This window comes from Malaclemys terrapin, chromosome 20 (genome assembly GCF_027887155.1).
Source record: "Malaclemys terrapin pileata isolate rMalTer1 chromosome 20, rMalTer1.hap1, whole genome shotgun sequence".
Taxonomy (NCBI): domain Eukaryota; kingdom Metazoa; phylum Chordata; order Testudines; family Emydidae; genus Malaclemys; species Malaclemys terrapin.
In genome coordinates this window covers 16,474,021-16,496,575 of record NC_071524.1, presented here as the reverse complement: position 1 = coordinate 16,496,575, position 22,555 = coordinate 16,474,021, and the positions used below count along the sequence as shown (strand labels likewise).

General features: G+C 52.6%; 1 protein-coding gene across 3 annotated transcripts in view; it reads left to right on the top strand.

The window, feature by feature from the left end:
• ACTN4 (actinin alpha 4) overlaps positions 1–22,269 on the top strand; it is a 78,699-nt gene extending 56,430 nt beyond the window's left edge. For 2 of the 3 annotated variants that reach the window (XM_054010221.1, XM_054010220.1), the window contains exons 9-21: positions 2,499–2,591; positions 2,827–3,057; positions 4,636–4,783; positions 8,995–9,145; positions 11,348–11,456; positions 11,601–11,741; positions 12,190–12,372; positions 13,220–13,354; positions 14,479–14,658; positions 15,167–15,313; positions 16,538–16,618; positions 18,311–18,469; positions 19,537–22,269. In XM_054010221.1, the coding sequence (XP_053866196.1) occupies positions 2,499–2,591; positions 2,827–3,057; positions 4,636–4,783; positions 8,995–9,145; positions 11,348–11,456; positions 11,601–11,741; positions 12,190–12,372; positions 13,220–13,354; positions 14,479–14,658; positions 15,167–15,313; positions 16,538–16,618; positions 18,311–18,469; positions 19,537–19,695 (1,917 nt within the window). In that variant the 3' untranslated portion in view covers positions 19,696–22,269. The other variant, XM_054010222.1, reaches the window with a different exon arrangement.
• The last annotated feature ends 286 nt before the right edge of the window (positions 22,270–22,555 follow it).

Genomic DNA, 22,555 nt, shown 5'->3' with positions numbered 1-22,555 from the left:
TGAACTCATCATTTCTGGCCCCACCCCAGAACCCCCTCCCCCCGCTCCCACACCCCAACCCCCAATTTTGTGAGCATTCATGGCCCACGTACAATTTCCATACCCAGATATGGCCCTCTGGCCAAAAAGTTTGCCCACCCCTGCCCTAGAACTTCCCTATAATAATTCCTAGAGCTGATCTAGGATTCTGGCCTAACATTTTTCACATGCTGCATACTTTTGTCAACGCTAGATCCTGTTCAGCTATAGGATGTGATTATTAAAGATCAGGATTAACTTGTTTAGTAAAGTGTAAACTTTTATAGGCTGGAAGCATTAACCTTGTTTGTTAGCCAATGTTTGAAAACCCACACATACTGGATACGTATTCCATCTGGACTGAAATATTTCTATTAAAGTCTGAACTTGCGTGGATTAGCTAGCACTTCTCCCAGGCGCTCCCTGGGTGGATGTAATGTGTGAAATTCTGGCCTGGCCAGTGTGTTTTATTGTTCTTTGTCTGATCCCCGTCTTTAGCAGCACAGCTGGCATGTTCTCTGCATCAGCTGGTATTTATTAGCTTCTCGTAGCATGCGGTGGTTTTTCCAGTGTTCTTGTGTGTCGTGCTCTAATTCCAGTCCCAAGTCTGAGGTGGCAACGGCTGTGTGCTGCATGTGAGCATGTCTAATATGTTTAAGTGGTACCCAGCAGTGTGAGGAGGAGAATACAGCCTAGAATCCAGACTGCTTGTCGCTTGTTTTGTTGTTAAAGGGAATCAAACTTCTGCTGTCTAGTCTTTTTGGCAATTCGTTTCCCCAGCTCTGTTTTCCTCTCCCCATCCTCCTATAGACCCTCTTCACTATTTCTGTTGATGTCTGGCTTTCAACTCCTCCTCTTGGACTTTCTGTGCTGCCTACAAGGTACCTGATCTCTTGACTTTCCTTCTTTGCATCCATGTATCCCACTCTCCTATCTGATCCACAGAGGAATTTCACCTTTCCCCACCTGCCTCGCAGAAGGAAGGCATGTGTACAGTACTGAAGGCTGCCATGAAATCCCAGTCAGGGAGCAGGGGCTTGTTCTCATTGTCAGTGAGAACTGATTGATGATGAATGCTTATGGCTTCAGTGCTGTAGTTCTGGGAAGACAGTAACCCAGAATGCAGCGGCTGAAATGCTGAGTGCCTTGACAAACAGCAAATTCTGGAGCTAAATCCTGAGTTCGTTAAGCATGAGGAGTCAACGGGTGTTGAATAAGGAGTGGAATACACAAAGTGGAGAGATTCTGACACTACCACAAACACACTTGGTAAAATACTAGTTTACGAACTCTGTTAGTCCAGCCAGTTAACACTCCAGGTGAGAATGTAGCAATCTGGCCTTGTACCGTTGTAGGGCTCAACTGACCATGTGCTCCATTCTTCTAAACCAGAGAGCCCGGTGCGGTGCCTAGGGGAAGATATGGGAGTCTCAGATGTTGGGGAGGGGATCTGGGTGCAACAGTGGGAAGGTGCCATGTCAGAGACTCTTTCAGAATTGGTGTAGGCTGGCGGTGATGGGCAGATCCTCATTCCAGGAGCTAGCAAGCTGGGCTTTCGCAAGGCCCTGGAGATGGGTGGCCTTGGAGATATGGGCACATGAGGAGCAGCCCTGAGATCTAGGTCTTACTCCTTGCTTTGCCCCAGGCTCAGTGGCATGTCGCTTCTGTTTCCCAGTCTGTAAAATGGGCACATGCCTACCTGACTGGGGTGCTGTGCAGTGCTCAGGTGCACATGAACATGCAGAGGGCTTAATCTTCCCCTCAAGGCAGCGGAGAGGCTCTGGCCGATAGCCATTCAGACATCACCTGCTTATGCTGGGCTTGGGAAAAAGCTTTGATCCGTTGGATCCATCCGAGCCCGAATTCCCAAGCGCCGTTGGAGGCTCCCTGCTCTGTGGAGCAGACGTTCGGCAGCCACGAGCCTCAGCCGCTGGAGGAAAGATCTGGTGTTGGCAAAACACACCGGGGCAGCTCAGGAAGCAGGGGCACACCTACTTCCCAATTAGTCCCACTAGCACAGGCAGCGCCGGTCTGGGCTTTGGGAGCCGGAGCTACGGGGGCCTCCCTGTTGTCAAGTATCAGGGGGTAGCCGTGTTAGTCTGTATCTACAAAAACAACAAAGAGTCTGGTGGCACCTTAAAGACTAACAGATTTATTTGGGCATAAGCTTTCGTGAGTAAAAACCTCACTTCTTCGGGCCTCCCTGGTGGGTGAGGTGCACTGTCATGGCGAGTTATGCAAGGGGCATCTTCTAGCTGATGAGGCCTCAGGGTAAATCTTCCATATGAAATGGCAAGTGCTGATTAAACCCGTCAGCAAGTCCCTCTGAGGGACTGGTCTAGCTTCAGAGTGGCTTTCCTTTCCTCTGGGTGGGGCTGGATGGATCGTAACATTGCTGGCTTCTCCTTTCATGCGTTGTCCTTGCTGCTGTGCTGAAAATGGCTCTAAAATCCCCCCCTTCCCCTCTTGCCTCCCCCCAGGCTGAGACAGCAGCTAACCGGATTTGCAAAGTGCTGGCTGTGAACCAGGAGAACGAGCACCTGATGGAGGACTACGAGAAACTGGCGTCTGATGTGAGTCCCCCTGCCTTCCGGCCCCGCTCCTGCATGGAGGGGAGCTCTGAGCTGGAAGCCGACAGGGAGCCTGGCGGTTTATTGGGGAGGGTGGCCTACCCTTTTGGGATGTGAGAGATCAGGGATGTCAAAACATTCCCCAACCTGACTGCGACTTCCCCCTTGAAGGGCCAATGACCGGTATATTGCTGCTGCTCCTCGTGCTCCACTTAACCTGAGTCTGCTCACCCCGCAGCTGCTGGAGTGGATTAAACGCACTATCCCCTGGCTGGAGGACCGTGACCCACAGAAGACCATTCAAGAGATGCAGCAAAAACTGGAAGATTTCCGTGACTACAGGCGCGTCCATAAGCCTCCCAAAGTGCAGGAGAAGTGTCAGCTGGAGATAAACTTCAACACCTTGCAGACTAAACTCCGGCTGAGCAACAGGCCTGCCTTCATGCCCTCGGAGGGCAAGATGGTCTCAGTGAGTAACTGTGTTTGTCTGAAGCAATGAGGCACTGAGGGCGGGAAGACGCTTGAGGGGTAAGGGCAAAGCAGAGTGAGGCCGTTAGCGCAGCGGAGTGAGCAGAACTGAATTTGGCAGAGATGAGGAGGGAGCGGTCTGTACCGAAAGCTGACTTGAGTCCGCTTACTAGCTCCTATTAACAGTCCAGAAGCAACTTCCTCTTGGGTGACCTGCTTGCGGGGTACTGCAGCCAAGTGTTGGACTCCTTGTGGGTGGTCCCTCCGTAGTCTGCACGCTTCCTGGCAGTGCTAACACGAGTGCCTGGAGGGGGAGGACTTGTGTGCTCATGCTGGAAGATTGAGGGCCAAATCCAAATCTCGCTCACACCCACAAAACCCTTCATGGGCATGCATGGATGTAAGTGAGGTCCCTCAGCAGTCAGCGTCTCCCTTCGTGTGCGTCCGCTACTATTTCAGAGCCTAGTGTCTCCTCAAGGCCTGCAGCCTAACCGACCTTACTGCATGCTCCTTGCCTGTACCTGGGTAACGAAGGGTACGTCGGCACAGCAAGAACAGTGTGTGGATGGGTTAGCCCACCCGAGCTAGTGTGAATCCTGCTAGTGTGGCTAACAGCCGTGAAGACAGCACGGGTAGAACAATCCCAGCATATGTCCTGAGTGCAGACTCTGCTCGCTCTGAAACCTGCACGGCTCTGGCCTCCCTCTCCTCGTTATCTCTGCTAGTCGGATTCAGGCGAGCTCGAGTGGGCTGGCACTGCTGTCACCATGTAGTCGTACCCTAAGCCAGTGGTTCTCAACCACGGGTCCGGGGCCCCGTGGAGTCCGTGAGCAGGTTTCGGGGGAGCCGCCAAGCAGGGCCGGTGTTAACTCGCTGGACCCAGGGCAGAAAGCCAAAGCCCCACCGCCTGGGACTGAAACCCCTGGGGCTGCAGCTGAAGCCTGGGAAAGAGAAAGGTTGAGAACCCTGGCCCTAAGCATTGAGGGCTCAGCCCCATTTCTCAGCTGTATGTGCCAGAGATGCATAGGCTCCTTTGTTCCTGGTAGCAAATATTTTGTGGCATTTAACTTCCCCCAGTGGCTAGTGGTGTTGCTGGGGTTAGTTATTACATATACACATGCATATGGCATGGAAACGCGAATATTGTAACGGAGAGGGTGTTAACATCCAGTATGGGAAAGGGAAAACCTGATGCAGTCACCCTGGAAGTGTGGGCCATTCATAGATTCTAAGGCCAGATGGAACCATTGTGATCACCTAGTCGGACCCCTTGTATAGCACACAGAGAACGGCCCCAGAAGAATTCCTAGCGCAGAGCTTTTAGAAAAACATCCCATCTTGACTTAAAAATTCAGTGCTGGTTAATTACTTGTACGGTTAAAAGTGTACATCTTCTTTCCAGGCTGAACTCGTCCGGCTTCAGCTTCCAGCCATTGGACTGTTAGAGCCCATTAAATATTTGTTCCCCAAATACGTTCCCCATCGTTGAGATTCCCCTTAGGTGCTTCATAATCTTGCTGGCAGTCTGACACAGCCCTTTGTTGCTCTAAATGCCTTATTTCCTATGCTCACCCCCCAGGACATTAATAATGGCTGGCAGCACTTGGAACAGGCGGAGAAAGGCTATGAAGAATGGCTGCTGAACGAGATCAGGAGGCTAGAGCGACTGGACCACTTGGCTGAGAAGTTCAGACAGAAAGCCTCCATCCACGAGTCCTGGACTGAAGGTAGTCGCCTCTTTCCGAGGCCCGGGAATGGGTGAGGGAGGACGAGCTAGATCTGGCAGAGGAAAGCTAGAGTAACCTTTTAAAGCAGGTGGAATGGCTGGAAACTGTTGCTCCCCTGGCTCTGATAGCATTGCTCAGGAGACAGAGGCCTGAACCCCAGCAGGGGTTGGGAGATGTGAATTCTGATTCTGTGCCACTGACTCTGCATGTCGCTCCCTGGGCAAGTCCCTTGGCACTCAACCCACCGCTTCTAGACTGGGGAAATGGATCCTTGGCTACCTTTTGAGGTCTGGAGATGAAGTGGCCCTAGGAATGGTACTAGCTGCATTAGCAAGTCACTTTGTGCCTTCCAGCTGCCAGCGTTATGGAGCCATTGTACTGTACTGCAGCTTGGCCGTGTTTCCAAACTCCTCTCTGGGCACTGGGTGTGTGCGCGTGGGAGGAGGTTAAGAATAGAAGCTACTGCTCTGTACTCAATTCCTCACCACAGGCAAGGCCAGGAAAACATTTGTCCTGTGTTTTGAACTCTGAATGAGCCCTGCAGGTGTGGCTGGACCCTAGATTAAAGCTGACAGGTCCCCAAATGCATAGGCAGTGCTATTCTTGACAGCTTTGTGGTTTTGTGTAGGCGTTGTCAGATGGGACTGGCAGAAGCTGTGTCTGTTTAAATGGTCCCCTAGCCAGTCCCGTAAGCGAATGCAATCAGGTTAGCTCTCGTCGTCCTCCTCAGAGGCTGTGCCCTTTGACGCAGTCACTGTGGCTTGTTTACGGTTTGCTCAGGCGTTTGTCTCCCCTCTCTAGCCAGATGGCTAAACGTGACGGCTAACCCTCCGAGCCTTCCAATATGGCAGCTGCATGTGATTCCATAGAAAATACAGTAATCCCCTCTCCGTATGAGAAGGAATGTTCTCATCGCCCAGGCTGGGAGAATACCACACGGAGCATTAAGGGGAGAAAGGGGCTTGCTCTGTCTTTGGGAGCGGTGCTTGCAGCTAGTCAATCTGGTTTTGCTTTTCCCTTCTTAAAACCAATAAGTGAATTCGTAGAACGGATCCATGTGGTGCTGAGGTCCCTATGGGCAGAGACGGGGGGACCCTGGGGTGGTGAGGAACAGGACTGATGCATCAGGCAGGGGGTCTGCTTTTTGGAGAGGTGCTGACGGGAGGGTGCAGGACAGCTGAAATGCTGCTTTAAGGGGGTGGTGGTTAAACGGCAGTGTTGTGCCAAAGTGGTATCTGACTGGCACCGAAGCTTCCTGTAAGTTGCTATTAAACTCCACCTCCCCTGGAGAAGCTGGCATGGGTGGGGGCAGACAAGCGGCTAGCTGATTTGAGCTCTGTTCCTGTGGAGGAACTGGCCTCCATGCTGACTAACGTGCCCCTTGGTCCTCAGCACTGTGAAGTGGATTTTCTGTTACTACAGTAACTTTCCTTATTGTGACCGAGCTGTGTCCTGCCAGTTTATAGGAGCTCAAGTACACCAGCCTTCCCCCCACACTAGTCCTCGACTGCTTGGACAACGGAGACCCTAGTGCCTAGCGGTCCCTCGTCCTAAAACAGCTTTGCATGCTATGCACAGCACTGCTGAAATGCAGCCAGCTCTGGGGTTGAGGGCAGCAGCAGCGAGGTGCTCCGCGTGCTGCAGACCCCTTCTAGTAGCTGGTAGATCTGTGGTTTAAAACAGCCGTTCTTCTCTGTGGATTGGGGAGAGGGCTCAAGTGGGCTGGCAGTTTGGGTGGGGAGGCGCACATGGAAAAAGTTCTGATTCTGTTTCCCTCACTTTGTCATCTTGTGGGGGATGGGTGGGGGCGGATGTGAGCCAGGAGAAAACTTAGGTTCCTCTCTTCTGCCAGTCAAATGTAGACAGCTGGGGCTACTGCAAGTCTCCAAAACCTGGCTGAGAAGGCACATGCTGTGCGTCAGTGTGTCTGATGGCTCAAGCTTCCAACGAGCCGTCTGTCTCCTTCACAGCTGGGCTTCTGTTTGGTCTTGTGCTTTGTCACCGTCCGGGGTGAGGGCCCAGGAGGTGTTTGTCAGCCTCACTGCAGATTCTGGGTCAGCAGCTGGGTAGCCTGTTTTGCTGCAGCAAAAAGGATAGGGGGCTAGTCAATTACCAGCCACACCCTGCTACCTCATCCATCAAAGTGGAGACCCAGGAGCTAAGTTACCATGAGGTACTGAGTCCTCGAATGGCAGCTCTAAGGGGGATGGTTCTTTGAAGTCCACAAGCAGTGGGGCTTGGTGCTAGAGATCTCACCTTGACTCCAGAATAAAGCTGTCCGTGCTCAGTAGTGTTTGGGGAGCTCAGAATGTAATCCCATTCATGTCACCGGACTCCACCTAAAGTCCTTGTTCCCTGTTGTAAAGATCCTTGCAGGATCCCATAGATCATTTGTCCCCTTCCTTAATGCAGTGTTGTATGCTGGGAGCATGAGAAGTAACCTGTCCCTTTGGAAGACAGGAGACCTAGATGCCTTCTCTCATGGACTAGGGCTTGATATGTGCTCTCCAGAAAGCAGTCAAGCTCTGAAAATGGGGCACTGTTTGGAGGGTAGGCGCCCCTCCTTCAGGGATCAGAGGAGGACAGTAACTAAATTATAATTACATTAGTGTTCTCTGGAAGCCTCATCGAAGACCAGGACCCCATTGTGCGCAGTGCTGTACGTGCACATAGTGAGATAATCCCTACCCCTCAGAGCTTAGTTTAAATAGGCGAGATGGACAGATGGTGTTGGGGGAAACTGAGGCACAGAGGGTCTTGATTTGGTCCTGGGCACCCAGAAAGTCAGTGGCAGAGCCAAGAATCAAACTCAGGACTCAAGTCCCCGTTGTGCCCTCGCCATTGGAGGCACTGCCTCTCCTGCAGGTGCTGGTTACGCTAATAAGCAGTTCTGTGCAGCAACTTCCTGCCTGCCTCTGCAGAGAGCAGTCTGGGAGCCATTAGCAGAACGCAGACCCCGGCCACTGCCAGAGGGCCCAGGCCGGCTGCTGGCAGCACCTCCCAAGCAGAACATCTTGGGGAACAGCTGACTGGAACCAAAAGGCATTTCAAGCTGAACAGACTCGGCACTCCCAACTCAAATAGCTTTTAGATTAACACAAAAACACCAATTATGTGGTAGGTTGCCAACAAACGTGGCTTGCTAGCCAGACCCTGATGCTGGGGGTGGGGGGGGGTGGATGGAAGCTTGCCTTCCAGGGCAGGCTCTCTCTCCAGCTCCAAAATGTGCCAGGAGGAATAGAGCATTAAGAATATGTAATCAGCTCCATTGTCTTAGTTCATGGCACTTTAATTACACCCCAGTCTGATTCGTCCTTGTGCAGGCAGGCAATTTGGAGCACACTTCCGGCGTCTGGCTTCATGCCACAGGCTTCTCTTTGACAGGGGCTATGGAAGGAGAAACTGGGGGTTTCAGCTCCTTCTACTGGCCATGGGTGTCTTACCCTAAGCACTGAACTGCAGTGTCCCCGTGAGCACTAACCAAAGTGAGGCAGGGTCCCATGTTAGTGACCCTTCATCTTCACTCCCTCGCCTCGCAGTCGCTGTGCTGCAGAACTCCTTCGGTGGGGGCAGGCCTGCACTTCGCTGACTTCCTGGCCAGTCTCCCCGTCGTCTGTACATCACTTGTTATCCTGGGTTGCATCTGTCAAAGCTGTAAACTTTTCAGGGCAGGGGCCGCAACGCTGCGTGGCTGCGTCCGCTCCGTTAATATCCTGCAGCGGCCCTGCCCTAAAATGGGTGAGCGCTTCGTGGTGAAATGCGAGTGGGTGCGGCTAGAGTGCGTAGGGACAAAATCTGTTCAGGCAAAGGTGGTGCAGATCGGTGTCAGGGCCAGCTGAACCAGGGAAGAGCAGGGTGGGGTGGGAAACTACTGCCCATCTCCCAGCCTCTTCTGCAAGCTCCTCGTCCTGAAGATGGAAGGGGGAGGGGTCAGGACCGCAAGGCAGAATTATTCCTCCTCCTAGTGTCTGACCACGGGCTGCTCCACGTCTCATTAAAATGATGCAATGCGTCTGGGCAGCAGACCTGCCTCTGAAACCCTGCTGCATCCCTCCCTCCCCCACGCTCGTGATGTCTTTTGAACAGCATGTGCTGCTGCGTGTTTAGTACCTACCCTGTTCCCGGTGTGTCTGGTGCTTGTCCGGCCGCCACGCCCTGCTTCTGTGCTGTGGATCCGGGGTGTAACGGGCTGTGCTCCTCTCCACCCCCAGGGAAAGAAGCCATGCTGAGGCAGAAGGACTACGAAACCGCCACCCTGTCAGACATCAAAGCCCTGATCAGGAAGCACGAGGCCTTCGAGAGCGACCTGGCAGCTCACCAGGACCGCGTGGAGCAGATCGCTGCCATTGCACAGGAGCTCAAGTACGCCAGCCTTTCTCCTCTGGTATTCCACGGCGGGGACGCCAGAGACCCTGCCCCCTTCGGCCCAATCCTCAGGGTGGTACAGCTCCTAACTTCCACCGATTCCACCTCTGAGGATCTGGGCCTTAGCACATAGCCTTCCTTACTCCTAAAACAGTGTCCGCACAGCACCATCAAACTCCAGTGTAGCCATCTCGGGGTGGAAGACAACAGTACCCTGCAGACAGCGCACAAAGACAAACCCCAGCTCTTGGTGTCCTGTGGGGGGTTTGTCCAGATAGAGCTGTCAGGAGCTGTCACCTCGATCTCCCCACAAAAACCCCCACACAGTCCAGTGCACAGATCTTGTTCTGCCTGTCCCACCCTGATTTAGTCTGCTCCACTTCCCCCTTTGTTGATCCTAGAGTGTGATCTTACTTAGCCCAGGCAGTGTTGCCCTGAGAGCCTTTGTGCTCCGAACAGGCCGCCTGTACCCCATCTGCAGCCACTCTGGCTCAGGCTTTCAAGCCCTCTTGGTTGTTTGCTGTGTACCCATCTTGCACTGGCACAACATTGACACGAGCAGTACCCTCCTCCAGCGAGGGGCCGGGACAAAGAAACACTGTACGATATTTTTGGCGGAGTTAAAATAGTTTTTATAGCTTATGTCATGATCTTTTTTTCCCAAGAGGACCTGGCTTTCCAACTGGACTGTTGGGAGCACATCTGTTTGAATGGGGTTCTAATAGGGTTGTTCTCCCCAAAATACACACAGTACCCCCATTGTTCTGTCCCCGTCCCCTCCCCCTCTGTAAGAATGCAGTTATTGTAAGAGATTCCAGCGAGCTGCGGTCTCTTTTTCCAGCCAGATAAACTTGCACACAATTAGTACACAGAGTCGAAGGCAGGGCGAAGCCATGAATGGAGCCCTTATTCCAGTGGCCCGAGTGGCAGAGAACCTGGAAACGGAGATGTGTGGCTTGGAGCATTACTTAATGGAGAGAGCCCCCCCAGTGCAGAGCCCGCGGAGGGGGGAGAGAGCAGAGGCGGCTGTGTGTCCTGGAGCACAGTCTATTCCCATGCATGTTGGGCTCCTTGGACAAGCCACTGGGCCGCTTTCTGTAACGTGCGGCTCGTCGGAAAGTGGGAGCGCTCTGGAGTGACTTGCCTGTCCTCCCCTTTCAGCTGGCCTTTAGTCACTCTCTCAGGGCTGCTTTTAAAAACAAAGCTCTCCCTGCTAGCTCTGCCACCATCCCTCCGTCTCCAGGACGTTCCACTCCCCCTGTTTCTCACGCAGCTTTAATCTCTCCTCCGGCCCTGCCTTTGAAGCATCCTGGACATGCAGCAACTTGTAGCCTTCCAGCGGCGCTTTTCTAACTTAATGTATGGGCAGGTTGAGTCTGTACCATCGTGGGGGCAGGGCACGGCCCTGGCTAACTCCTCTGTGGGGAGTTGGGGGACTTTGAACCAGCAAAGCTGCTAGGTTGTCTGCAGCTTAACCTCCCGTTGACTAACTGGCCATGCTGAAAGCGGCTGCGGTGCAGCCTGCCTCCAAAGAGCAGTCGCTGGGTACATCTACACCGCACCGCCACCCGCTCATGGCAGGGCATAGAACACATGCACTGCGTGCTCCCAGCACGGGTATAAATAGCCGCGTCATGTTCCCAATGGGGCGCTCTCTCCCATCTACACTGCTGTTTTTAGCAATGTCCCACGGCTTCCCTGCCAGAGAGAGGCTCCAGCAGAAAGACAGCGGAGAAAGGCTTCGGCAGCTCTCCGCTGCTGCCTCCCCGGCCAGAGCCTTCACTGCTGCGTGTAGCTGGACGTGGCAGTGTGGACGCAGCCTGCTCGTCACCGTGGTGTGTGGCTACTCGTATCCTATGTGCTGTTGCCAGTGTAGACAAGGCTGCTGCAGTGGGATCTCTTTGCGAGAGGAAGGTGGTGGTAGCTGGTGGGGGTTGCTGCCTGCCATCCTTAGACACATCCCTGTAACCTTCCCCCAGATTCCCCAGCCAACTAGGTTTTGCAGTGCCCTGACTAAGAGGCTGGAGTTGGAGAGGAGCCAAGCCATACAAAGGTCTATGAAGGAATGAGCCACTGGGGAATGTCAAACTATTTTAGCATGCAAATTACTGCACTTTATGCAGCCCCACATCAATTCTGATCCGTACTTGGCCGTGTCCAGAGTCACTTAATACCTGTGTCCTTCCCCCTCCACCCCAGTGAGCTGGATTACTACGACTCCCCCAGCGTGAACGCTCGGTGCCAGAAGATCTGTGACCAGTGGGATGCTCTGGGGTCCCTGACCCACAGTAGGAGAGAAGCCCTTGAGGTAAGCAAATGTCTGCCACGTGCTGGCTCTGTGCTGGACATCCCAGAGGCAGAGAGGAGGAAATGGTGCTGCTGAGACCTCCTGGGGGGAAATTCATCCGTATCTGTTCCTAACTTAGCTGTGCCCTGCGTGTCACCCCTGCAGAAAACAGAGAAACAGCTGGAGACCATCGACCAGCTGCACCTGGAATACGCCAAGAGGGCAGCGCCGTTCAACAACTGGATGGAGAGTGCCATGGAAGATCTCCAGGACATGTTCATCGTGCACACCATAGAGGAGATCGAGGTAGGAGAGGCCAGGCTTGCCATAGATGAGCTGGTGGTCCAGGTGAAAGCAGAGATGCTGTACTCTGCAGTTTTCTCCCCAGGTCTAGAAGGCTGGTCTGTCTGGCTGAGAAGAGCACTTGCTGCTTTTTGGAGAGGCACTTTGGGGTTTTGTTGCTACTCGGTTTCACTGCCAGGTTCTCGGGCATTAGCCTCATGCTGCTGCAGTTAGGCTGGGTCGCTGGAATCCGAAGCATCTGTTTTCATGGAAAAGAGATTCAGACGTTTGAGCTTGGGTAAAATCTTCTTGCCCAAAGCTTGTGTTGGTCCCAAACTCCCAGACACGTGTGAATGCAAGCTCAGCGCTTTGCCAGGCGGCAGGGGCTCACCACACCAGGTGGGGTTGGGCTCACAAAAATTCTCTCTCCATCTTCTTGGTTTTCAGCCCTTTGTCTAACTGTGTCTTCCAGGGCCTGATTGCAGCTCACGATCAGTTCAAATCCACCCTGCCGGATGCAGACAAGGAGCGCGAGGCCATCCTGGGCATCCAGAACGAGGCTCAGCGGATTGCGGACTACAACAACATCAAGCTGTCTGGGAACAACCCGTACACTTCGGTTACCCCGCAGATCATCAACTCCAAGTGGGAAAGGGTGGGTGCATGCTTCGGGGCGATAACTGCCAGGCTCGCCTGGAAATGCCCAGATTTACAATCCCCTCTTGACATACATGGGTCATTATTGACTGTGTTTGTAAGAGGCTGCAGTTGTCCCAGGCTGCCCCCGCCCCCCAGCTTGATCTTTCTCACATGGGGAGTGCTTTGGACGTTCATCCTCGAATGGTTCTTCTAAAACTTCCTGTCCCACTCGATGGCAGCCATGTTTCCAGCTAGGGGCGCCTGAGCACGGTTCGGCGCTTAGCGTGGCTGATTTAGAAGCAGCAATACCCTGGCTGTGGAGCAGCAGTTTTCCAACGGTGGTCTGAGGATCACCGCGCTGGGGTGACTCTCACTGCTGGCTCTGCCGCCTCGTGGCTAGCAGCTGCACTGCCTTTGAGCCCCCCGACGTGTCTCTAACGCTACTGTGCCATGCGCACAATGGCTGTTGTGGCCAATGGATCACGGCCGCGAACGGGAAGGTAGGTGTGACCGGGAACAGCAGAGGTGCCCATGAAGCTTTGCTGTAGAGCAGTGGGCAGGTTGGGAGCAGGTGCTTGGTCAGGATTTTGCTGCACAGTTCAAACAGTTGCCCTGTGAGCGGCATTTCACATGCTTCACGTGGTGACTGCCTGGGCCTGGCCTTCAGCGGCTGTTACAGCTGAACTTCTCCCTGCTGACAATCAGTCTGCTCTTCTGCAATTGAAACTTGGATCCACAGGGCTGGGAAGAGGCCATGGCCTGGGCACATCCCTAGGCCAGGCGGGCACTTGGCAAATGCTGCTTCTCCAGCACGGACCAGTGCAGAGATGATTGGTTTCATGGGCGTTCCTTGTTCCTCACAGGTTCAGCAGCTGGTGCCCAAGAGGGACCATGCTCTGCAGGATGAGCAGAGCAAGCAGCAGTCCAATGAGCACTTGCGTCGGCAGTTTGCCAGCCAGGCCAACATCGTTGGGCCCTGGATACAGACCAAAATGGAGGTAAGAGCTCAGTTCGCAAGAACTGCTTCCAACTGCGGGGCAACCAGAAACTCCAACCTCGGATCCCTGAGTGCGGGCTTTAGGAGAATGACCCAGCTGATCATCGATTTGCATCCTCTCAACATTAGAGTTAAAGTGCCACCTAGTGTCCAAACAGCAGCATTCAGAACCATTGTCATCCCGCTGGAGCAAACCATACTGACCTTGTCCACCTGCCTCTGGCAGGATCCTGCTGCAGAGAAAGCTAAAACTTCCTCTTCACTGCAGATAGCCAGTTCTGTGCTGCCTCTTCCCAACTGTGCTAGGAAGAAATTTCCCCGCTTGCGATCGCACAGCCGCTTTCCCTTATCCAGCGCATTTAGGGCACCCCTATTCCAATATAAAATAGGGGGTGTATTTACAGCACTATAGCTATTCCAGAATGAGAGTCCACCCTGGGGTTATTTCATGATAGCTGTTCTGGTCGATTTCCCCATATAGCGAAGCCCTAAACCTGACCTGGGTTAGCTCTTTTTATACTTCAGTCCCCTAAACTTCTGGTAGTGTCTTGAGGTGCCATATAAATGCAAGTTATTTCCTGGCCTTACAGTGCTCTGAGAAGGGACAGTATGTGCAACTGGCATCTTACTCGATAATCAGCTCCCTGTAGTCAGTGTTCGTACAAACAAGTTCATATTCCCATGAGTCCTGCAGAGCCAGCCCATCTACGACTCAACTGGATTTTCTTCCTGTTCCCTCAGCTGGATTGCTTCCTGATTTCCAGTCAGCTACACCTCTGTGTGCTCCTTAGAACCATAGAATCTCAGGGTTAGGAGAGACCTCAGGAGGTATCTAGTCCAACCCCCTGCTCAAAGCAGGACCAACCCCAACTAAATCATCCCAGCCAGGGCTTTGTCAGGGCTCGAAGGCAGAAGGGCTGCACAGGTGCCACAGAGGGCAGAATTAGGCTTGCAAGCCCTTTGTTACTGGTACAAGAGCAGGAAGGAACCCAGCTTGGTTCTTGGAGGGCGCCAGGCTGAGTCTGCAGGGCTGGCCCAAAAAGGGCATGATGAGTACACCGTGGTGCGAAGCTCAGAGATGTCCCATCATGGAAAATGACCAGCTGTTTTCCTTCCCCTCCCCAGGAAATAGGGCGCATCTCCATCGAGATGAATGGCACGCTGGAGGACCAACTGAATCACCTCAAGCAGTACGAGCAGAGCATTGTGGACTACAAGCCCAACATCGACCTGCTAGAGCAGCAGCACCAGCTCATCCAGGAGGCACTGATCTTCGATAACAAGCACACCAACTACACCATGGAGGTAGGGTCGGTGCTCAGCCTGCAGCCAGACCACCCTGCACAGCTAGCCTTTGCCAGGACCACGGGAGTGGTTTGTTAGCTAGCATGCAGTGCTAGGCGCTGTTCTGCCACAGTAACCATCACAGCAGTCTGCTTTAAAGATCAGGGTGTTAAGCCAGATCCAGTGCGGGTGACTGCCTTCTGCCGGCAGTTTTGCATCGATCCAATATTCTCCTTCCCGTCTGTGTGATCTTTATATGTTGCATATAAGTTTAAGTGTAAAAAGCTCCATATAGAGGCAAAGTATCTGCGTTAACCTGGCACATCAGGTGCTCTTAGCTAGAGGGGGGAATCTCTCTTTAGGCATTGGAGCCAGTGTGTAACGTGCTTCCATCACTGCCAGCATGAATCGGCCCTTTTAGAGCTGTGTAACTGGGGCCCCTTTGAAGAGGCTCCCAACTTCTCTGGGGTATTGTCAAGTCTCCTGGAGCTCGGTACCCTATTAACTGCCTCTCTCCTGGTGACCTCAGCATATTCGTGTTGGCTGGGAGCAGCTCCTCACCACCATCGCCCGCACCATCAACGAAGTGGAGAACCAGATCCTAACCCGCGATGCCAAGGGAATCAGCCAGGAGCAGATGCAGGAATTCCGGGCCTCCTTTAACCACTTCGACAAGGTAGCCAAGGGCCCCTCAGACGTGACTCCCAGCTGGGTGTGGGGCCAAAGGCAACTAGGGTGCTAATGCTGTTGATAGCTGCAGGGTTTGGTGTCACCTCCTCCCCTCTTACGTGCTAGCCTAGTGCTTGCTTTTTTCCCCGTTGTCCCAGGAAAAAGAACAGACCCCTCCCACTTCCTGCTGAAGTACTAGAGGTGGTCAGTGAGTAAGGAAGGTTAGATTGGGGGTTTTGTTTATATGAGAAAAAAAAAAGTGGAAAAAAATTAACTGCTTTCTCGCAGAGGGGGAGTCCCAGCTGTGCAGGAGAGATGGAGCCATGGGCAGCTGTTCTTCCATGAAAGAGAGAAGTGGGAGGTGCCACTGGCTTGGAAGAGAGGCCAGGCAAAGAACTGTCCCACTGAAAATCCCCTTTGTCCTCTCTAAACAGAGTCACGGAGCTAGCTTTAATTCCTCCAGCAGCTGACTCAGCCCCTACCTGCCCGGGTACAAGTGAAGGAGACTTGTTCATAAGGAAGTGGCTTTAGAGCTTTCCTCCCCAGGAGCCGGGCGTATTACGAGAGCTCCAATTGTCAAACTAGAGAGCAAGGGTCAATGTTGCAAAAGCGCCTAAATCCGCTTTCCAAGAGTAACTTTGAGCATGAGCACAACTGAGTTTCAATGAGACTTAGGTTCCTAAGCCACCTCGGCACCTTTGAAACCATTCTCCCAAATGCCATGGCTGCTGGATCCGTCTCAGCACTGCTACCGTCTCCTGAGGGTTTTGCTCTCGTTGGGCCCCGTCAGTGCATTGCAGAGCCAAAAGGGGCGAGGCTCTCAGGAGGAGAGCGTGCATTGGAGCTCATTGAGCATTTTATCCATTGCTTTCGTAGCTGAAGTTCCTTGATGAAGTGCTAGCTGTTGGCATGTGGCTGCCCCCTCCTGGGGTAGGCCTGTCTTGGGCATAATGCCTAAGGATGTAGCACGCTCCTTCTGCACGAGGCAGGCTGCATCCGGGGTTACAAATTAGAAACAAGCTCGGTCTTAAACCCCTTCCCTTCTGAAGCAGAGAGTTGATTTCAATTCAACTAACGGCGTATTTTTTCCCTTCTCCCTGCCCCTCTCATGTGCATGTTGTTCCTCTCCACCCCAATGTGCATGCCATCGTCTCTGTGAATCCCGGTGCGGCCACCTCGCCACGCTCTGACCCCCCTTCATCCTGCATGTTGTGTGGTTCCCCGACGGCAGGACCATGGCGGTACCCTGGGACCTGAGGAGTTCAAAGCCTGCCTCATCAGCTTGGGATACGATGTGGAAAATGACAGACAGGTACCGAGCGTCATTACTGCACAGCCTGCCACTGATAACTCAATTAACATGCTCTCTTTCTCTCTTCCTTCACCACATTCTTCGCTCCTCTCCTCTGCTCCTCCAACCATTTGTGTGTGTTCAATTCTGACGTTCAATCTCCATTCCTCCATCGCCTGGTCACGTGCGGCAATTTCCACAATGCCTTCTTAAACTAAACTTCTCTCTGCCTCTCTCTCCCTCCATGGGGCCCTTTCCTCTCTCCCCACCCCCTGCCTTCATGTCTTTGCATGCACTGTCCATCTGCCCCTCTCGGGGCTGGCCCTCTCCTCCTCTGTCATGCCCTCGGAATAGAAGCGCACAGGAAGCATGGACACAGATGACTTCCGAGCTCTCCTTATCTCCACAGGATACAGCCTGGTATGCTATCCACTAACTTGTTCCCTTCTTTCTCTCTGATCTTCTCTTATGGCATGAACCTCAAGCTGTGCTCTTGCCGAAGTGCGGCGCTGATACACTCAGCGGTGACAGACTTGCTTCCGGGGGCATTGTCCGTTAAAAGGCAGTTCTGCTGAGAGGTGACCAAAGGCCCTGCTCCCTGGGTCTCCCAGTTTCACCCGCTGAAATAAGTCTTCACTGCTCTGCAACTACTGTAGAGCCAATGTGGAGCCTCCCGCTGCCTTGTGCAGCACGATGCTCAGCGGCGAAGTCTCCTGTTGAGAGATCTGTGTCTCCTAGTGATGGACGAGGAGAGCCCAGGTGGAGCTGGCAGCATCCCCAAGTTAGGAAAATCCTCTCGTAAACTGTGCTGCTTTGCTCAGGGAATCAACACGAGAGCCCACGCTGCAGCTTAGTCACGCTCTGATCTAGCTGGGTTTAAGGTCTCTCTGCTGGGTGGAGTTGATACTCCCATCTTCCCATGCATTGAGGATAGGCACTTGAATAGAACTGCTCCTCCCAGTTGTGTGTGCTGTGCAGCAGGTCCTGGCCAGACTTCTGCCGTCTCATTAGATGGGTGGTAGAGTCCTGGTCCCTGGGGTGCAAGCCCAGCTGAGCCCCTCTGCCAAGGTGGGACTGGCTCACTGCCAGCTGTTCCTTGCCTAAGATCTCCTGCGTACAGATCTGCCCCTGGCAAGCTGTGCAACACATGTATAAACTGCCAACCATTTTCCTAGCCCCGAGGACTCTAGTCTTGACAGTGGTGGTCAGAGCGGGTGTGAGAACAGAGCACGCACCCCGTGATGAGTTCAAAGCAGACTCCCATGAAGGCACTGCTTCTGCCTCTGTCAGCCAGTGCACGCTAGCGTGCAGCAGAGAATGGCAGTGGCATTTAAGCGCCTCTGTGTGAAGAAGGGGGTCTCGCCAGAGAAAGCTGTGAGGCCTGTAAAAGCAGATAACAGACGGGCATGTGCTTCCCATTGCTAGTCGGGGAGTGGAGGCCAAATGATTCCAGCTGGAAAAGGAGCCGGGGTGCAGATAGCGACTCTCCGGTCTTTCTATGCCTGGAAAGATGAATGCCGTTGGAGCTGGTCTTGCTGCCCAGGCGTCCGCGCTCTGGGGGCTGCGGGAGGCTCAAAGATTTCCATCCTTGAGGGTCTGCTGCTTTCGCCCCCACCGGGTGTGTTCGGCTTCACCCTTTCAAGCCCCCCTCCTGCAGCTGTGCCTGATCTGGTCTCAGAATGTCCATTAAAGCTCCTCCTCCCGCCTGTGTAGGGAGACGCCGAGTTCAACCGGATAATGAGTGTTGTGGATCCCAACAACAGCGGGATTGTGACCTTCCAGGCCTTCATCGACTTCATGTCCCGAGAGACAACTGACACAGACACAGCTGACCAGGTCATTGCCTCCTTCAAGGTCCTGGCCGGAGACAAGGTGAGCTGTGGCCACGGGAGACAGCTGGGGGTGTGCGCTCCGGGCGTGTGCTCCAAGCCATGGCCTTCCTGCTGCTGTCCTGAGGCCGGCGCTGGTGTGGGAGAGTGGAGGGATGGGGACGGTTGTATCCTTGAGAGGGTACAGAAGCTAAGGTGGGGGCAGGGAAGACCTCTGGCAGCTCCTAAACCCTCTCCTTGGTAGCAAAACTGAGTGCCTAGTTACGAGCTTCTCGCTGCCATCCCCAAGCATAGCTTAAGGCATCAGGTGTTGGGAGAGACCAGTGTGCTCACACACGCAGTCCACCGGGAATTCCCACGAGCCTGGGCGGATTTCCAAATCTAGCGTCTGCTGTGCTAATTTACCCACACACTTCAATGCAGCCCTCTCCATCCCAGCACGGGCATTTAGGCGGGGACAGAGGAGCAATGTGTCTGGGAAGGGTCTGTGGAGAGATGGTCATTTAGCCGAAGATCTGTGTCTATCCTGGGGAGTGGGAAGCTGCTCAGAGTGGTGGCTGTTACAGCCTGTTAAAATAAACCCTGTAAGCAGTTCCAATGATCCTTTCTCTGCTGTCGCTGGGGCTGTCGTTAAATTGAGTGCCGCTTTGTATTGCTCAGACTTTCTTACCGACGCTGAGACGTTAAATGGAGGGAGAAAATGGAAGGGAGTAAAGACGGTTAATCTGAGCTCTGACCTGGAAATTTATCAGGAAGGCTCTTCCGGAGAACAGGAGAGGCTAGTGCCAAGTGAGCCCATAGCCAGAGCAGTGAGCACATTTAAAAACCAGGCAGGCGGCCTTGGATCCAGAGCCAGAGGAGCCGGTTGAGGATCAAGGTGACTTGATTGTGCTGTTTGGAAATGCATTTCAATGCCAGTTTGAGGACATCGGCAGGGACTAGCTTCAGCCTTCTCTTTCCTGGAGAGCCTGTGCCCAGGGTGGGTTGGCAAAGCAGCAGCCCCTGCACTACATCACTACCTGGGGCTTCTGGCTCAGCCTAGACTGAGAGCAGCTGTCAGTCTGGGAAGAGCACAGGCGTTCAAGGGCTATTTATCTCCTTCCACCCCAGAACTACATCACAGCGGAGGAGCTGAGGCGAGAGCTGCCCCCAGACCAAGCGGAGTACTGCATCGCTCGCATGGCACCATACCAGGGTCCCGACGCCGTCTCCGGAGCCCTGGACTACAAGTCCTTCTCCACGGCACTGTACGGCGAGAGCGACCTGTGAGCTGGCGGCGGCGGCAGCAAGCGCTGGCGCTTTGACGGCAGGAGCGAAGGCCTGATTCTCTGCTCTGCATTTACACACACAAACTGTCCTGCAGTGGTAGGATCGCCCCTCCTCGCCTCCAGAGGATGGAAAGCCTCGTTCGCACTGGGGGAGCCTGGGAGTTAGCCTACATTCCGGTTATTATTGCATATTATATGAACCATGTACCTATGCAATGATTTTTTTTTTCTCACTTTGCTCTGTTAAACATGTTGGGAGGGCGGGCTTGAAATGTTTTTTTTTTTTTTCTCACATTTAATTGCTTTGGGATTTCTTGGCAAGGGGGGGAAAAGGGAGAGTCTGAAAACATGCGAGTGGCTCTGGTTCAGATGGTTATTTTTGTTAAATATATCCCGGTCTATTTTTTCAACTGAGCTTAAAAAAAAAAAAAAAAATCTGTCAACTGGTATGTTTTTGAAATTGAACCTTTTCCCTTTGTCTCTGTCTCTCTACCCTTTTAATTTATGCCACTGTGTAGCAGAAATCCGAAGAGGTTTGTCTGTGTCAATCACCCCAGCAAAATCCATCAAGGTTTCCTTTTCTTAAACCTGCCTCAATCCAGATCTCATGCACCTCAATCCAGTCTCTTCCTCTTCCCCTTAGTTTCAATAGCAGTGATGGTATCTAGCAAATCTCCAGTTACCTGGGCTAGGCAGTATGTGGGATGGGGTGACATGATGTAGCATCCCTTTAACGTAGGTATCGGCAATGCCTTCCCTCCACTCCCAGACAGTGTGCATGCATGAAAAGCAGCTCTCTGCTGCTTCTTCATGGTTATTTCCTTTGTAAAACTAACTAGACTCCCAAGGGACTTCAGTTCCGTCTGAGTGCTGATGTTGCGCCATTGATCCAGCCTGCAGAGGTGTCTGTGTTGGCGGCTAACACAGTACTAGTTGTCTAGTAGCCTCGGGCTTTTTGTGGTTTAATCTTTGCTACTCACAAAATTGTAACGTTCCCTTTTTAAAAAATTCGGTGCTACCGTTTTTTGGACTTTGTGGGGAAGCGTTTTGAATTGCTGTTACACAGACCAAATTCTCTGAGATCTGGAGGCAGAGAACTCTGTGCCTTTCCTAGGAAATCTTGTGCGGTGGCTTTTAATTAACCGGCAACATTTAGCAAGAACAAAGCAATAAGGTATAGAGACAACCTACTTTATCACTGAACTGTAATCCTGTTTGCATTGTACATACTCAAGTGACCTCTGGCTGTCAGGTAGGCAGACCCTCAAGGGTTGGGGTTTTACATTCTGAACAAGCATGTGTGTGGGGGAGGGGGTTGGGGTGGTCCAAGTGGAGTCATTTTGTATTCACGTCACTCAACACTTGTCACAAATCCACTGCAGTCAACTTCATACCAAGCCATAAAACTTCACTGTTATCGCAGCCATGTTGACCCAACTCTATTGAAGGCTACTGCGACTTAGTGGAGGTTTTCCCATTAGGGTGAGGCACAGAGCTGGTGTGGGCTTGCCAGTAGCTATATTTACACATAATGGAAAGTGCTTTTCCCCTTCCCGCGGTTTTCTGGCTCTTCGGGATCCTTTAGCACACTGGAGTGAGCTGGAGACTTTGGGCAGAGGAGGAAATGATGACAGCATTAGTTTTCAAAGCCGTTTATAGATCTACACACCCCTGCTGCTGTCTGCTAGCCCTTGGATCTCAGCCACCCTCAGCCACGGAGTCAGTTGCTGCCGTCGGATCCCCATTGCACATATTAGCAAGAGGATCCTGGGAAAAGGCAGCTAAGCACACTTGGCTGCATGCATGTCAGACACAGGCCTGCTAAACTAACCACGCTCTCAGTTCGCAGGGCTGGGACCCTCTCTGCCCCCTGTACACCAGCAGCCTTACCCGCCAAGTCGGAGGCCAGAGCTTTCCAGTCAGAGGGAGGGAAGCCAGGAACTCAAAGCATATAGGAAATAAGGGTTTCAAAGGCTCTTAGCATCGTCTTTGAAGAGCAGGAATGCTAGCACCCCCAGTCTGTTCGGCTATCAGAGCAAGCGCCCTCGCCAGTTCACTACTGGGGCATCTCCTGACACGCTTTTTCACAACTATCTTGGAGCAGGATTTTCTGAGGACCAAAAAAATCAACCTTTTTTTTAAAATTAAAAAAAATTCATAGGGTTCCTATTTACTTTATTAACTTACGGATTTATTATATAAATATATATTCACCTAGCATCGTATATTACAGTTTTTCTTTGTCATGTAATTAAAATATTGCTGATTATTGTAACAATGGAAACTGTAACATTCCATGCCTTTGTCATTCATCCTCTCTCTCCCTCTCTCCCCCCCCCCCCCCCCCCCCCCTTGGCATCGGAGAACGGTAGTCATGGAAGCATTTTATTGTGTTCGCTACTGAATGTCCTTCAACGGCTGGGGGGGGATGCAAATGTCCGCAGGTAGGAAGACAGCAATAGGCAGTAGTCAGCTTTTATCTGCCTCTGTTATGTTCTAAAAAAGCTTTGAGGTTTCTGGGAAACCAGCCCTCCTCCCTCTTGGGACAGGACAATAAAATGTGTAATATTTTTAAGGATGATCATATGTATCCTTTCTCCTCTTCCTCCTAAGTCCACTTTACACTCCCTGTTGGTCACTCTGTTCAAAGCCATAGGAGAATTGCAAGTATTGACACGGATTGAATCTTCTAACCAGTGATAATCACTTTGAGTCTTCAAAGCGTCTTTCAAACACTGCTCTCCCCTCCCCCTGCATGGGGGCTGGAACAGTGTTCTCCCTGTGTTGCAGGCGGGGAAACTGAGGTGCGGAAGGGAAGTCCATGCAGTGAGTTGGGAGCAGAACCAGATTCCTGATTTTGC